Here is a 16158-nt window from a genome sequence, read left to right as displayed (position 1 = left end):
CGTATAAGATGATGAATGGGATGGATAGGATAGAGGTGGAGAGACTCTTCCCGCTCAGAAAAGACAGTAGGACTAGGGGGCACAGCCTCAAGATAAAAGGGGGGCGGTTTAGAACGGAGTTGAGGAGGAACTTCTTCACTCAAAGGGTGGTGAATCTCTGGAATTCTCTGCCCGTTGAAGTGGTGGAGGCTGCCTCACTAAATATTTTTAAGACGCGGGTTGATGGGTTTTTGATAAGAGAGGGGATTAAGGGTTATGGGGAGAGGGCGGGAAAGTGGAACTGAGCAGCGACAGATCAGCCATGATCTTATCGAATGGCGGGGCAGGCTCAAAGGGCTAGATGGCCTACTCCTGCTCCTATTTCTTATGTTCTTATGAAACATTCTAGCCCAGGCAACATCCTGGTGAATCTCCTCTGCACCCTCTATACAGCAATCACATCCTTCCTATAGTGTTCGATAAAGTATCTCACAATGTAGTTATTAGGACTGATCTTCCATCAGGAAAACTAAAGCCTGCGGAATTAAAAGGGCAGTAGCAGTGTGGATACAAAACCTGCTTGGGGTAGAACGTAGGGGTACATACAGTATCATGAAAGACTCCAGGATGATGCAGTGGGTAAGTAGGCAGCCACAGAGCAGATGTAAATTAATTCAGAGCGTATATAATGATGTATTTTATGAGGAAGAATGTAAGGCGGCAATATGAAACTTGTTACATTTTGAAGAGGGATAGAATCATAGACTCCCTACAGTCAGAGGGAGGCCATTCGACCCATCGAGCCTGCACCGATGACATTTGTACCCAGACCCTATCCCTGTTAGCCCATGTATTTAACCTGCAAATTCTCCTGACTCTAAAAGGGGCAATTTATCATGGCCAATCAACCTAATCCACACATCTTCGGACAGTAGGAGGAAACCCACGCAGATATGGAGAACATGCAAACTCTGCACACACATTCTCCTAAAGCTGTGTACCAGGTGCTGTGAGGCAGCAGTGCTAACCACTGCCACTGTGCTGCCCTAGGGGAGTAGAAACAGATCTTCTGGTGTATGCACTCACACATATGAAGGTGGCAGGAAAAGTTGAGAAACCTGTTTAAAAAGCAGTTGGAATCCTTGATTTTATTAATAGAGCACAAAAGTACTAACTGTTTATACAAGACAGATGTAGCTGAAGCTGGAGGACTGTATGCAATTCTTGCCACTAACTATAAGAAGAATGTCAGTGCTTTGGAGTGTACACAGAAGAGATTGAATAGGATGGTACCTGGGTTGAGGGGATTTCAGTTCTGTGGAGAGACTGGGGAAACTGTGATTGTTTTCCTTAGAGCAAAGAAAAATAAGGGGAGATTTGGTGGAAGGGTTTGGTAGAGTAAATCAGAGAAATTGTTTCCAGTGACAGAGGGGTCTGTAACCGGTAGGACACAGGATGAAGGTGTCCAGCAGCACAGAGCTCAGAGTTTCTAAAGCAATGAATTGTGATTATCTGGAATGCACTTTCTAAATGGGTACTGGAAGCAGATTCAGTAATCACTTTCAGAAGAGAATTGGATACGTACTTGAAAAGAAAAATATTACAGAGTTATGGAAAAGGGGGAGGAGAGTGGGGACTAAGTGCCAACTCTATCAACAAGCTGGCATAGGTAGTATGCAGGACCTGTTAGGCTGCATCTTTCTGAAGGAAATGGCGGAGGTGATAGTGGGTGCCTTGGTGATTATTTTCCAAACGTCACTGGATTCCGGGGAAGTGCCGGAAGATTGGAAAACGGCTAATGTTACGCCGTTGTTTAAGAAGGGTGGCAGGCAAAAGGCAGGGAATTATAGGCCGGTTAGTTTAACGTCTGTTGTAGGTAAAATGTTAGAATCCGTGATCAAGGAGAAAATAGCGAGGCATCTTGAGGGGAATTGTTTGATAGAGCAGATGCAGCACGGTTTCGTTAAGGGGAAGTCGACTCTGACAAATTTATTGGAGTTCTATGAGGATGTGTCTAGGGCGGTGGATAGAGGAGAGCCGGTGGATGTGGTGTTTCTTGATTTTCAGAAGGCGTTTGATAAGGTGCCGCACAAGAGGTTATTACAAATGATCAGGGGACATGGAGTTGGGGGTAGGGTGTTAGCGCGGATAGAGGATTGGCTGTCAAATAGGAGGCAGAGAGTGGGGGTCAATGGGTGCTATTCGGATTGGCGGTTGGTGACTAGTGGGGTGCCCCAGGGGTCTGTGCTGGGGCCTCAGCTTTTTACCATTTATATAGATGATCTGGAGGAGGGAACCGAGTGTATGGTGTCGAAATTTGCTGATGACACCAAGATTGGTGGAACGGCAAATTGTGCGGAGGGTGTGGAGAGTCTGCAGAAGGATCTAGATAGGCTGAGCGAATGGGCCAGGAACTGGCAAATGGAATTTAATGTTGGCAAATGGAATTTAATGTTGGCAAATGTGAGGTTGTCCACTTTGGTCGGAATAATGGTAGGAAGGACTATTACTTACATGGCGAAAAACTGCAGCAGGCGACGGTGCAGAGGGACCTGGGGGTCCTTGTGCATGAGTCGCAAAAACCCAGCCTGCAGGTACAGCAGGTGGTCAGGAAGGCGAATGGGATGCTGGCCTTCATAGCGAGGGGGATAGAATATAAAAGTAGGGAGGTCTTGCTGCAGCTGTATAGGGCGTTGGTGAGGCCGCAGCTGGAGTACTGTGTGCAGTTTTGGTCGCCGCACTTACGCAAGGATATTTTGGCCTTGGAGGGAGCGCAGAGAAGGCTTACTAGGCTGGTTCCGGAGTTGAGGGGGTTGAACTATGAGGAGAGGCTGAGTAAACTGGGCTTGTACTCGTTAGAGTTTAGAAGAATGAGGGGAGATCTCATTGAGACATATAAGATGATGAATGGGATGGATAGGATAGAGGTGGAGAGGCTCTTCCCGCTCAGGAAGGACAGTAGGACTAGAGGGCACAGCCTCAAGATAAAGGGGGAGCAGTTTAGAACGGAGTTGAGGAGGAACTTCTTCCCTCAAAGGGTGGTGAATCTCTGGAATTCTCTGCCCGTTGAAGCGGTGGAGGCTGCCTCGCTGAATATTTTTAAGACGCGGGTTGATAGGTTTTTGACAGGCAAGGGGATTAAGGGTTATGGGGAGAGGGTGGGAATGTGGAACTGAGACACGACAGATCAGCCATGTTCTTATTGAATGGCGGGGCAGGCTTGAAGGGCTAGATGGCCTACTCCTGCTCCTATTTCTTATGTTCTTATGTATGACCATCACTGAGCGAGATTGGATGAGTTGCTGTGTGATCAATGCTGGCCCCTCTAATTCACGTTGCTTTCTTTAATTCCAGGTTTCCCATCAGAAGACTTCCCAGGTAAGAGCTCACAACACTGGTTGAGGTGATTGGTCATCTCAAACTGTCAGCAACCAATTGGTTAGCTTAAAAACTTGCATGTACATTTGGAGTTCTCTCCGAATTTCCAGGTTCCTCTAACTCCTGGGAAATGGAAATGTGAGACAAATAACTACTTAAATGTGGGAGCGAAAATGTACCATGTTGAAGATGCCGCCTCAATATTAACTGGACAAAATTACTTTCAAATTGGCAAGTTATCCAAACCTCCTTTGAACACATGAAAATTTATTCATGAAATAAAATGTACTTCATAGAATGTGGGTTTCGCTGGCAGGACAGCATTTGTTGCCCATCCCCAATTGCCCTTGGAAAGATGAGTGCTATCTCCTTGAAACATTGTTCATATGGTGTAGTACCACCCAATTCACAAGGAGTGAAGTAACTTGGGAGTGTGATTTTTGTGTCAATGTTTTTGCTGTTGGTGAGAGTCTGAATGGTACAGCAATGAAATGAAGACACAAGTGTAAGGAATAGGAGCAGGAGTAGATCATTCCGCCCATCCAGCCTGCTGCACTGTTCATGGTTGATATTTGGCCTTAGCTGCACTTTGCCTGCTATTCTCTGTGTCCCGTGATTCCCTCCAAGACCAAAATCTGTCCATTTCAGTCTTAAATATACTCAATAATGGAGCATCCACAACCTTCTGGGGTAGAAAATTCCAACGATTCACAACTGAGTGAAGAAATGTTACCTTATCTCAGTTCTAAATGATCAGCTCCTTATCCTGAGACTAAGTCCCCTTGTTCTAGGTTCTCCAGCCAAGACAAACAACCTCTCGGAATCTACTCTGTCATTCCCGTTCAGAGATCTTGAATGTTTCAATGGGATCACCTCACATTCTTTTAAACTCAGTACAGGCCCAGTTTACTCAGAATTTTTTTATAGGGAAACCCTCGCATCTAGGAACCAATCTAGTGAACCTTCTTTATTCAAAGCTCAAACTAAGGTTGACCAAAATTATGAAGCTAAACATGCAGGACCAGGAGGTCATTCAGATCTTCTGAGTCTATTTCAGCTTACTCATGTATCATGGCTGATCTGAACTTTTAACATGCTATCTGACCCAGCTATCCATCGATCTCAATCTTCACAGCTCCAATTGTTCTCCAACACCCACTGGCTTTTGCAAGACACAATTCCACATTTCCACTACCCTTTCTTCCTGGCATCACCCTGAACAACCTCACTTTAATGGTTATGCCTCTGGATTTGTCCACCAGGGGAAATAGTTCTTATTGATTAACCCTATCCCAATTTTGATGGTATCAGGCAGGAACTTTCAAAAGTTAATTGAGGGAGTCTGTGAGAAGGCAAAGGGACGTCTGGTAAGTGGCATGCTTTCAGAAGTGTGTTAACCAGGGTTCAGGATAAACACATAAGAACATAAGAAATAGGAGCAGGAGTAGGCCATCTAGCCCTTCGAGCCTGCCCCGCCATTCAATAAGATCATGGGTGATCTGTCGTGGCTCAGTTCCACTTTCCCGCTTTCTCCCCATAACCCTTAATCCCCTCGCTTATCAAAAACCCATCAACCCGCGTCTTAAAAATATTTAGCGAGGCAGCCTCCACCACTTCAACAGGCAGAGAATTCCAGAGATTCACCACCCTTTGAGTGAAGAAGTTCCTCCTCAACTCTGTTCTAAACTGCTCCCCCTTTACCTTGAGGCTGTGCCCTCTAGTCCTACTGTCCTTTCTGAGCGGGAAGAGCCTCTATCCTATCCATCCCATTCATCATCTTATATGTCTCAATGAGATCTCCTCTCATTCTTCTGAACTCTAATGAGTACAAGCCTAGTTTATTCAGCCTCTCCTCATAGTTCAACTCCCTCAACTCTGGTATCAGCCTAGTAAACCTCCTCTGCACTCCCTCCAAGGCCAAAATATCCTTGCGTAAGTACGGCGCCCAAAACTGCACACAGTACTCCAGCTGCGGCCTCACCAGTGCCCTGTACAGTTGCAGCAAGACCTCCCTACTTTTATGTATTACATTCCTCTTAGAGTGAAGGGCAAGGTTGGCAGAAGTCAGGAACCCTGGATGACTCAGGATATTGAGGCCCTGGTCAAGGAGAAGAAAGGTACATGATATGCATAGGCAGCTGCGATCAAGTGAATTTCTTGAAGAGTATAGGGTGTGTAGAAGGAGAGTTAAGAGAGAAATCAGGAGGGCAAAAAGGGGATGAGAAATTGTTTTGGCAGATAAGGCAAAGGAGAATCCACAGAGCTTCTACAAATGCATAATGGGCAAAAGATTAACAAGGGAGAGAGTAGGGCATCATAAAGATCAACAGGGTCATCTCTGTGCGGATCCACAAGAGATGGGTGAGATCCTAAATGAATATTTCTCATCAGTATTTACTGCTGAGAAAAGCATGTCATAGCGAGGGGGATTGAATATAAAAGTAGGGAGGTCTTGCTGCAGCTGTACAGGGCATTGGTGAGGCCGCAGCTGGAGTACTGTGTGCAGTTTTGGGCGCCGCACCTGCGCAAAGATATTTTGGCCTTGGAGGGAGTGCAGAGGAGGTTTACTAGGCTGATACCGGAGTTGAGGGGGTTGAGCCATGAGGAGAGGCTGAATAAACTAGGCTTGTACTCGTTAGAGTTTAGAAGAATGAGGGGAGATCTCATTGAGACGTATAAGATGATGAATGGGATGGATAGGATAGAGGTGGAGAGGCTCTTCCCGCTCAAAAAAGACAGTAGGACTAGGGGGCACAGCCTCAAGATAAAGGGGGGGCGGTTTAGAACGGAGTTGAGGAGGAACTTCTTCACTCAAAGGGTGGTGAATCTCTGGAATTCTCTGCCCGTTGAAGTGGTGGAGGCTACCTCGCTAAATATTTTTAAGACACGGGTTGATGGGTTTTTGATAAGAGAGGGGATTAAGGGTTATGGGGAGAGGGCGGGAAAATGGAACTGAGACACGACAGATCAGCCATGATCTTATTGAATGGCGGGGCAGGCTCGAAGGGCTAGATGGCCTACTCCTGCTCCTATTTCTTATGTTCTTATTAGGGAACTTGGGGAAATAAATAGTGATGTTTTGAGGAGTGTACATATTACAGAGAAGGAGATGCTGGAAGTCTTAAAACACATCAAGGTAAATAAATCCCTGGGACCTGATGAAGTGTATCCTAGGACACTGTGGGAGGCGAGGGAGGAAATTGCGGGCCCCCTAGCTGAGATATTTGAATCATTGATTGTCACGAATGAGGTGCCTGAAGATTGGAGAGTGGCAAATGTTGTACCTTTGTTTAAAAAGGGCTGCAGGGAAAAGCCTGGGAACTACAGGCCAGTGAGCCTCACATCTGTGGTGGATAAATTGTTGGAAGGTATTTTTGAGAGACGCAAGGACTGATTAGGGACAGTCAGCATGGCTTTGTCAGTGGAAAATCATATCTCACAAATTTGATTGAGTTTTTTGAAGGGGTAACCAAGAAGGTAGATGAGGGCAGTGCAGTTGTTGTTCTCTGTGTGGACTTTAGCAAGGCCTTCAACAAGGTACCATGTGGTAGGTTGTTGCATAAGGTTAAATCTCACAGGATCCAGGGTAAGGTATATAAATTGATACAAAATTGGCTTCTTGACAGAATAAGTCTCACAACACCAGTTTAAAGTCCAACAGGTTTATTTAATAGCAAGCGCTACTAGCTTTCGGAGTGCTGCTCCTTCATCAGGTGAGTTGGGAGTTCTGTTCACAGGGCGTGTAAAGGCACAAACTCGATTTACAAAATAATGATTGGAATGCGAGTCTTTACAGCTAATCAAGTCTTAAAGGTACTGAATATGTGAGTGGAGAGAGCATTAAACATAAGTTAAGGAGATGTGTACTGTCTCTAGACAGGTCAGTTGGTGAGATTTTGCAAGTCTGGGCAAGTTGTGGGGGGTTACAGATAGTGTGACATGAACCCAAGATCCGGTCACGGGAATTCGGCCTCTGATCTTTGGGTAAGCGTCTCCAAGGCAGCTTTCACGACACATGTCAACACAGAGTCGCTGAGCAGAGATAAGAACATAAGAAATAGGAGCAGGAGTAGGCCATCTGGCCCTTCGAGCCTGCCCCGCCATTCAGTAAGATCATGGCTGATCTGTCGTGGCTCAGTTCCACTTTCCCGCCCTCTCCCCATAACCCTTAATCCCCTCTCTTATCAAAAACCCATCAACCCGCGTCTTAAAAATATTTAGCGAGGCAGCCTCCACCACTTCAACGGGCAGAGAATTCCAGAGATTCACCACCCTTTGAGTGAAGAAGTTCCTCCTCAACTCCGTTCTAAACCGCCCCCCCCCCCTTTATCTTGAGGCTGTGCCCCCTAGTCCTACTGTCTTTTTTGAGCGGGAAGAGTCTCTCCACCTCTATCCTATCCAACCCATTCATCATCTTATACATCTCAATGAGATCTCCCCTCATTCTTCTAAACTCTAACGAGTACAAGCCTAGTTTATTCAGCCTCTCCTCATAGCTCAACCCCCTCAACTCCGGTATCAGCCTAGTAAACCTCCTCTGCACTCCCTCCGAGGCCAAAATATCTTTGCGCAGGTGCGGCGCCCAAAACTGCGCACAGTACTCCAGCTGCGGCCTCACCAATGCCCTATACAGCCGCAGCAAGACCTCCCTACTTTTATATTCAATCCCCCTCGCTATGAAGGCCAGCATCCCATTTGCCTTCCTGACCACCTGCTGCACCTGCAGGCTGGGTTTTTGCGACTCACGCACAAGGACCCCGAGGTCCCTCTGCACCATCGCCTGCTACAGTTTTTCTCCACGTAAGTAATAATCCTTCCTACCATTCTTCCTACCAAAGTGGACCACCTCACACTTGCCAACATTAAATTCCATTTGCCATTTCCTGGCCCATTCGCCCAGCCTATCTAGATCCTTCTGCAGATGCTCTCTCTCCACTCACGTTGTCTGTGCCTTTAAGACTTGATTAGCTGTAAAGACTCGCATTCCAATTATTTTTCTGTAAATTGAGTTTGTGTCTTTATATGCCCTGTTTGTGAACAGAACTCCCCCTCACCTGACAGAGGAGCAGCACTCCGAAAGCTAGTGGCATTTGCTACCAAATAAACCTGTTGGACTTTAACCTGGTGTTGTGAGACTTCTTACTGTGTTTACCCTAGTCCAACGCCGGCATCTCCTCTTCCTGACGGAAGCCAGAGGATGGTTGTAGAGAGTTTTTCAAACTGGAGGCCTGTGACCAGCGATGTGCCTCAGGGATCAGTGCTGGACCCACTGTTATTTATCATTTATATTAATGATTTGGATAAGAATATGCGGGGCATGGTTAGTAAGTTTGCAGATAATACCAAGATTGGTGGCATAGTGGCCAGTGAAGAAAGTTATCTCCAATTGCAACAGGATCTTGATCAGTGGGTTGACAAATGGCAGATGGAGTTTAATTTAGACAAATGTGAGGTGATGCGTTTTGGTAGATTGATCCAGGGCAGGACTTGCTCAGTTAATGGCAGGGTGTTGGGGTGAGTTACAGAACAGAGAGGTGTAGGAGTACATGTTCATAGTTCCTTGAGAGTCACAGGTGGACAGAGTGGTGAAGAAGGCATTTGGCATGCTTGGTTTCATCGGTCAGAACATTGAATACAGGAGTTGGGACGTCTTCTTAAAGTTGCACAAGATATTGGTGAGGCCACACTTGGAATACTGTGTACAGTTCTGATCACCCTATTATAGAAATGGCGTCATTAAACTAGAAAGAGTGCAGAAAAGATTTACTAGGATGCTACTGGGACATAATGGATTGAGTTATAAGGAGAGGTTGAATAGACTGGGACATTTTTTCTCTGGAGCATAGGAGGCTGAGGGGTGACCTTATAGAGGTCTATAAAATAATGAGGGACATAGACAAGGTAAATAGTCAATATCTTTTCCCAAAGGTAGGGGAGCCTAAAGCTAGAGGGCATAGCTTTAAGATGACAGGGGAAAGATACAAAAGTGTCCAAAGGGGCAATTTTTTCACACAGAGGGTGGTGAGTGTCTGGAACAAGCTGCCAGAGTTAGTAGTAGAGGCGGGTACAATTTTATCTTTTAAAAAGCATTTAGACAGTTACATGGGTATGATGGGTATAGAGGGTTATGGGCCAAATGCGGACAATTGGGATTAACTTACGGGTTTTAACCAAAAAAGGGCATTCAGCATGCTTGGTTTCATCGGTCAGAACATTGAATACAGGAGTTGGAACGTCTTGTTGAAGTTGTACAAGACATTGGTAAGACCACACTTGGAATACTGTGTGCAATTCTGGTCACCCTATTATACAAAGGATATTATTAAACTAGAAGGAGTGCAGAAAAGATTTATAGGATGCTACCGGGAATCGATGGATTGAAAGGCCTGTTTCCATGTTGTAAACCCCTATGATCTCGTGGGCCGAAGGGTCTGTTTGTGCTGTAGTGTTCTATGTTCTATCTCAAACATTGATTTATTAATCCACAATCTTCCATTCTTAAAGGAGCATTAGCCTAGTCTGTGCTCACAATTTGTGGTATTATTTCATTGATTTTATGCAATCCTCTCTCAAGGCCGATATATCCTGCCTGAGGTGTTGCCAGAACTGAGCACAGTTGTTCCAGATGGGAGCCTGACGAGGATGCAACTTCTTCCTCTGATTTGTAAAATAAAGACCAAAATTCCATGAGCTTTTTGACTATTTTTGTAGCCGTCCCACGAGTTTTTACTGCCCGTGTTCACAGCCTCTAATTACTCAGCATTTAGAAACTATTCTGATATTCCTTCTTGGATGCAAATCAGTTAATCTCACCTTCCCCTACACTGAATTCCATTTGCCATTTGGTCTGGTTCCCTTTGCAACATCCTGTTTCCCTCTGCATTGCTTAATGTCCCTCCTAAGTTGGTATCAGCTGCAAATCTGGATCTCAAACACTCTATTCTTTCACCTGAGTATTAAAAATATGAAAAAAAGCTCTGGTCCCAGAATCATCTTGGGACCAGCACAGGGAGTCTGCACTGTAAATTGTGGGTACGTTCCTGATAATCACAACTTTAATTGAAGCATGGCTTCTCATATTAAAGCCAAAGTTATGTACCTGAGGACAATTTTTGCCTGGAAAAATAAATGTGAAAATTGAAATTCTGGAATACTGTACCGTGAGTGACTTAATTATTGCCTTGCCTGCAGCTACTTCCTTGCAGGAATGTCCTTAAAATACCAAATTCATAACAGGTTCCTTAAACACACTGTATAGGACAGGACATTACCCCAGTACAGGAAAAGATTCTTCAACAGAAGTTCACAGCAGTGCCTCAGGTATACAATGCAAAAAACAGAGACATTTGAAAAACAAGGTATACTGTGCATATGTGTACATTTCTGCACCGTACAATGAAGAACTTTTTTAAAAGTCCACAGAATTCATCAACTTATACAGAGCGCAAAAGTTTAAAAATTAAATTCAGTATGGAGGGGGAGAGAGATCCTGAAAATGCAGCAAAAAAATGATGTTCATCAAATGTACAATAAGAACAAAATGCCACCAGTACAGTCACAAGCCAGATTTTATTCTGAAATTCATTGGGCCTGGTCACGTGATGACGTTATTATGCTGGGCACGTATAGGATTCGTCATACTGTTCACGCCTGTTACAACAGGAAACTTTAAATGGAACCCTTAAAAATAAAAGCCCTTTAAAACAAAACCACTTTAAAATGGGGATTTTCTGCACCTCCTATGATCTGCAATTTTCCACCAAAGATCGACTGTAGAACATGGGAAAATTGACTTAAGTATTTGAAAATTCTTCATCCATTTTAATATTCTAGGGAAGAAACCACCAGACCCTGGTGAATTGCGCATTTTAAGTTGTATTATTTTCTCTCATTACAATTTTTGTTATTTGTATTAAATCCATTAAGCATTTGGCATGCTTGGTTTTATTGATCAGAGCATTGAATACAGGAGTTGGGACGTCTTGTTGAAGTTGTACAAGACAATAGTAAGGTGACACTTTGAATACTGTGTACAATTCTGGTCACCCTATTGTAGAAAGGATATTATTAAACTAGAAAGAGTGCAGAAAAGATTTTCTAGGATGCTACTGGGACTTGATGGATTGAGTTATAAGGAGAGGCTGGATAGACTGGGACTTTTTCCCTGGAACATAGGAAGCTGAGGGGTGATCTTATCGAGGTCTATAAAATAATGAGGGGCACAGATCAGCTAGATAGTCAATATCTTTTCCCAAAGGTAGGGGAGTCTAAAACTCGAGGGCATAGGTTTAAGGTGAGAGCGGAGAGATACAAAAGTGTCCAGAGGGTCAATTTTTTCACACAGAGGGTGGTGAATGTCTGGAATGAGCTGCTGGAGGTAGTAGTAGAAGCGGGTACAATTCAGTCTTTTAAAAAGCATTTAGACATGGGTAAGATGGCTATCGAGGGACATGGGCCAAATACTGGCTAAAATCTGGATGGCATGGACAAGTTGGGCTGAAGGGCCTGTTTCTATACTGTAAACCTCCGTGACTCTAATTTCCTTTCCTTCTTCTGGTTCCCTTATCCTGCTGGGATTTTGTTCTCCTCTTAATATGGAAATAGATACAAAGTCCACATTTTAATTGGTTTGCAATTTGTTTAATTTTCTCAACAGCATCGGTTTTAATGCAGTGTTTCCCTAAATCACACTCACTTATATTTATTCAAATCTTTACTGTTAGTTTTGCTATCCTTTCAGGTTTAGATTTAAGCTCTGTTTTTATTTGCACCTCTAGTTCCTTTATCTTCCTGTTATCAGGGAAGTGTGTGAGGGCATCAAGAGAATGACTATGATTAGGCAGAGCAAATTGATAAGGAAATGGTTTGTGACAAATATTTAGAGTTTTTGAGGGTATAACCTGTGAGATAGATAAGTGGGGACCTGTTGGTGTTATATACCTGTATTCAGTAAGGGGGTCACGGCTTATTACACAGTTAGGGTTCACAAAATTGGGGTAATGTATAAGGATGGATTGAGGATTGATTAGTTAATGCTCAGAAAGAAGAGTAGGAATAAGCGGGTCATTTTCAGATTGACTTGACTATTTACAATCCACGTTACATAAGAACACAAGAAATAGGAGCAGGAGTAGGCCATCTAGCCCTTCGAGCCTGCCCTGCCATTCAACAAGATCATGGCTGATCTGAAGTGGCTCAGTTCCACTTTCCCGCTTTCTCCCCATAACCCTTAATCCCCTTGCCTACCAAAAACCTATCTACCCGCATCTTAAGTATATTTTGCGAGGTAGCCTCCACCACTTCAATGGGCAGAGAATTCCAGAGACTCTCCACCCTTTGAGTGAAGAAGTTCCTCCTCAACTCTGATCTAAACTGCCCCCCTCTTATCTTGAGGCTGTGCCCTCTAGTTCTGCTATCCTTTCTAAGCAGGAAGAATCTCTCTACCTCTACCCTATCTAGCCCCTTTATTATCTTATACGTCTCTAAAGGATCCCCCCTTAGCCTTCTAAACTCTGAGTACAGACCCAGTCTATTTAGTCTCTCTTCATAGTCCAACCCCCTCATCTCCGGTATCAGCCTAGTGAACCTTCTCTGCACTCCCTTCAAGGCCAATATATCCTTTCGCAAATGCGGCAACCAAAACTGCACACAGTACTCCAGCTGTGGTCTCACCAGTGCCCTGTGCAGTTGCGGCAAGACCTCCCTACTTCTATATTCTATCCCCCTCGCGATAAAGGCCAACATTCCATTTGCCTTCTTGATCACCTGCAGACTGGGTTTTTGCAATTCGTGCACAAGGACCCCCAGGTCCCTCTGCAGCGTAGCATGCTGCAGCTTTCCACCCTTTAAATAATAATCCCTCCTATTATTTCTGCCAAAGTGGATAACCTCACACTTGCTAACATAATACTCCATCTGCCAGGTCCTCGTCCACTCACTCAGCCTATCCAGATCTCTCTGCAGACTTTCTGCGCCTTCCACTCAATTTGTTTTTCCACGCATCTTCGTATCATCAGCAAATTTTGTAACCCTACACTCAGCCCCCTCCTCCAGATCGTCTATATAAATGATAAACAGTTGAGGCTCCAGCACTGATCCCTGCGGCACTCCACTAAGTCACCAATTGCCAACCAGATTAGCACCCATTGATACCAACTCTCTGCTTCCAATTAGACAACCAATCCTCTATCCACGCTAACACCTTACTCCCAACTCCATGCACCCTAACCTTCTGAAGCAACCTTTTGTGAGGCACCTTATCAAACGCCTTTTGGAAATCTAAAAACACCGCATCCACCGGTTCCCCTCTGTCTACTGCACTAGTCACATCCTCATAGAAATCCAATAAATTTGTCAAACACGACTTCCCCTTAACGAATCCGTGCTGCGTCTGCTTGATCAAACCATTTTTTTCTATGTGCCTCGCTATTTCTTCTTTGATGACGGATTCTAGCATTTTTCCAACTACGGACGTTAAACTAACCGGCCTATAATTCCCTGCCTTTTGTCTGCTACCTTTTTTAAACAGCGGCATAACATTAGCTGTTTTCCAATCTCCCGGCACCTCCCGAGAGTCCAGCGAATTTTGATAAATAATTACTAAGGCATCTGCTATCACCTCTGCCATTTCTTTCAGAACCCTGGGATGCATTCCATCCGGTCCCAGGGACTTGTCTACCTTCAGTCCTGTTAGTCTATCAAGCACTGCCTCTAGTGACAGTAATCGCATTAAGTACCTCGTCTCCTACCATCCTTCTGTCTTTTGAGAGATCTAAGGGACTAGGGAGAATGAGGAGCTGAAGAAAATGAGTATAAATAGAAGGTCATATTGAGAAATTAATAGGATTGTTGCTAAGCGCTCAAGACCTGATGTTCTGCATCCCAGAATGTTGAAAGAGATTTCTGTAGAGATATGGATGTATCGATCATCTTCCAAAATTCAATAGATTCTGAAAAGATTCCTGAAGATTGGAAGGTAGCAAATGTCATCCCACTATTTAAGAAGGGTGAGAGAGAGAATATAGAGAAATACAGACCTGTTAACCTTACGTCAGTGGGCGGGAAAATGCTTGAATCTCTTATAAAGGATGTGGTAAATGACACTTGGATAATCATGATCTGATTGGTCATAGTCAGCACAGATGTATGAATGGAAAATTATGTTTGACAAACTTAGAATCATAGAACTGTACAGCGCAGAAGAGGCCCCTCGGCCCATTGAGTCCAGACCGAAACATTAGAAACACCTAAACTCCGACTTAGTCCCATCTGCCAGCATTTGGGTCTTAGCCCTGAATGTTATCATGTGCCAAGTGCTAATTCAGGTACTTTTTAAAGGATGTGAGGCAATATGTTCCAGACCATCACCACCCTCTGAATAAAGAAGTTTATCCTCACATCGCTCCGAAACCTGCCCCTCACCTTGAACTAAAGGGAACAGCTGCTCCTTATCCACTTCATCCATCTCTCTCATCTTGTACACCTCAGTAAGGTTGCCTTTCACTCTTTTGTGCTCCAACAAAAACAACCCAAGCCTTTCATAAGAATGAGGGGAGATCTTACAGAAATCTATAAGATTATGAAGGGAGTGGATAAGATAGAAGCAGGGAGGTTGTTTTCACTGGCAGGTGAAACTAGAACTAGGGGGCATGGCCTCAAAATAAGGGGAAGCAGATTTCGGACTGAGTTGAGGAGGAACTTCTTTGCACAAAGGGTTGTGAGTCGGTGGAATTCCCTGCCCAGTGAAGCAGTTGAGGCTGCCTCATTGAATGTTTTTAAGGCAAGGATAGATACATTTTTGAACAGTAAAGGAATTAAGGGTTATGGTGAGCAGGTGGGTAAGTTGAGCTGAGCCCACAAGAAGATCAGCCATGATCTTATTGAATGGTGGAGCAGGCTCGAGGGGCCAGATGGCCTACTCCTGCTCCTAGTTCTTGTGTTCTATCCAATCTCTCTTTATAATTAAATGTTCCATTTCAGGCAGCATCCTGGTGAATCTCCTCTGCACCCCCTCCAGTGCAATCACATTTTCCTATAATGTGGCGACCAGAACTGCACAGTACTCCAAAGTTCTTTACAACTCCAACATGATCTCCCTGCTTTTGTAATCTATACCCGATTGATAAAGGCGAGTGTGCCATATGCCTTCTTCACCATCCTATTAACGTCCTTCCACTTTCAGAGTCCAGTAAATGTTCTCTGGGTGTCCATGTCCATAAGTAATTGAAGGCTAGCATGCAGGTGCAGCAAGCAATTAGGAAGGCTAATGGAATGTTAGCCTTTATCACAAGAAGATATGAGTACATGAGCACAGAAGTCTTGCTTAAGTTATTTCAAAGCTTGGTTAGACCGTGTCTGGAATACAGTGTACAATTTCGGTCCCCTTACCTCACAGAGACAATGCAATGAAGATCTCACAGTCTTGTTCCTGGGATGTTGGGACTGTCTTACAAAAAGAGAGATTGGGCAAACTGGGCCTGTATTGTCTAGAGTTTCAAAGAATGGGAGATGATCTCATTGAAACCTACAGAATATTTAAAGGAATAGAAGGGGCAGATGTGGGGAAGATGTTTTCTTGGGTTGGGGAGTCTAGAACCAGGGGACACAATTTCAAAATAAGGAGGAAACTATTTAGGACCAAAATGGTGAGAAATTTCTTTACACAGTGGGTTGTGAATCTTTGGAATTCAGGACTGTGGAAACTCAGTCATTGAGTTTGTTTAAAGTAAGAGTTGACAGATTCCTGATTAACAGTTATGTTAAGAGTTATGGCGATAGTGTGTGTAAAATTGAAGTGCCTGA

General features: G+C 44.2%; 1 protein-coding gene across 2 annotated transcripts in view; it reads left to right on the top strand.

Annotated features, from left to right (window-relative positions):
- The window catches only part of LOC145359958 (rho guanine nucleotide exchange factor 12-like), a 156698-nt gene that overhangs the window by 35770 nt on the left and 104770 nt on the right, over positions 1-16158 (top strand). For both annotated transcript variants that reach the window (XM_080214851.1, XM_080214850.1), the window contains exon 2: positions 3334-3357. In XM_080214851.1, coding sequence (XP_080070977.1) covers positions 3334-3357 — 24 coding nt within the window. The remainder of the gene's footprint in view (positions 1-3333; positions 3358-16158) is intronic.

This window comes from Carcharhinus amblyrhynchos, chromosome 29 (genome assembly GCF_965287045.1).
Source record: "Carcharhinus amblyrhynchos chromosome 29, sCarAmb.v2.hapA, whole genome shotgun sequence".
NCBI lineage: Eukaryota > Metazoa > Chordata > Chondrichthyes > Carcharhiniformes > Carcharhinidae > Carcharhinus > Carcharhinus amblyrhynchos.
Note: the sequence above shows the minus strand (reverse complement) of the source record. Positions and strands in the feature narration are given on the sequence as shown.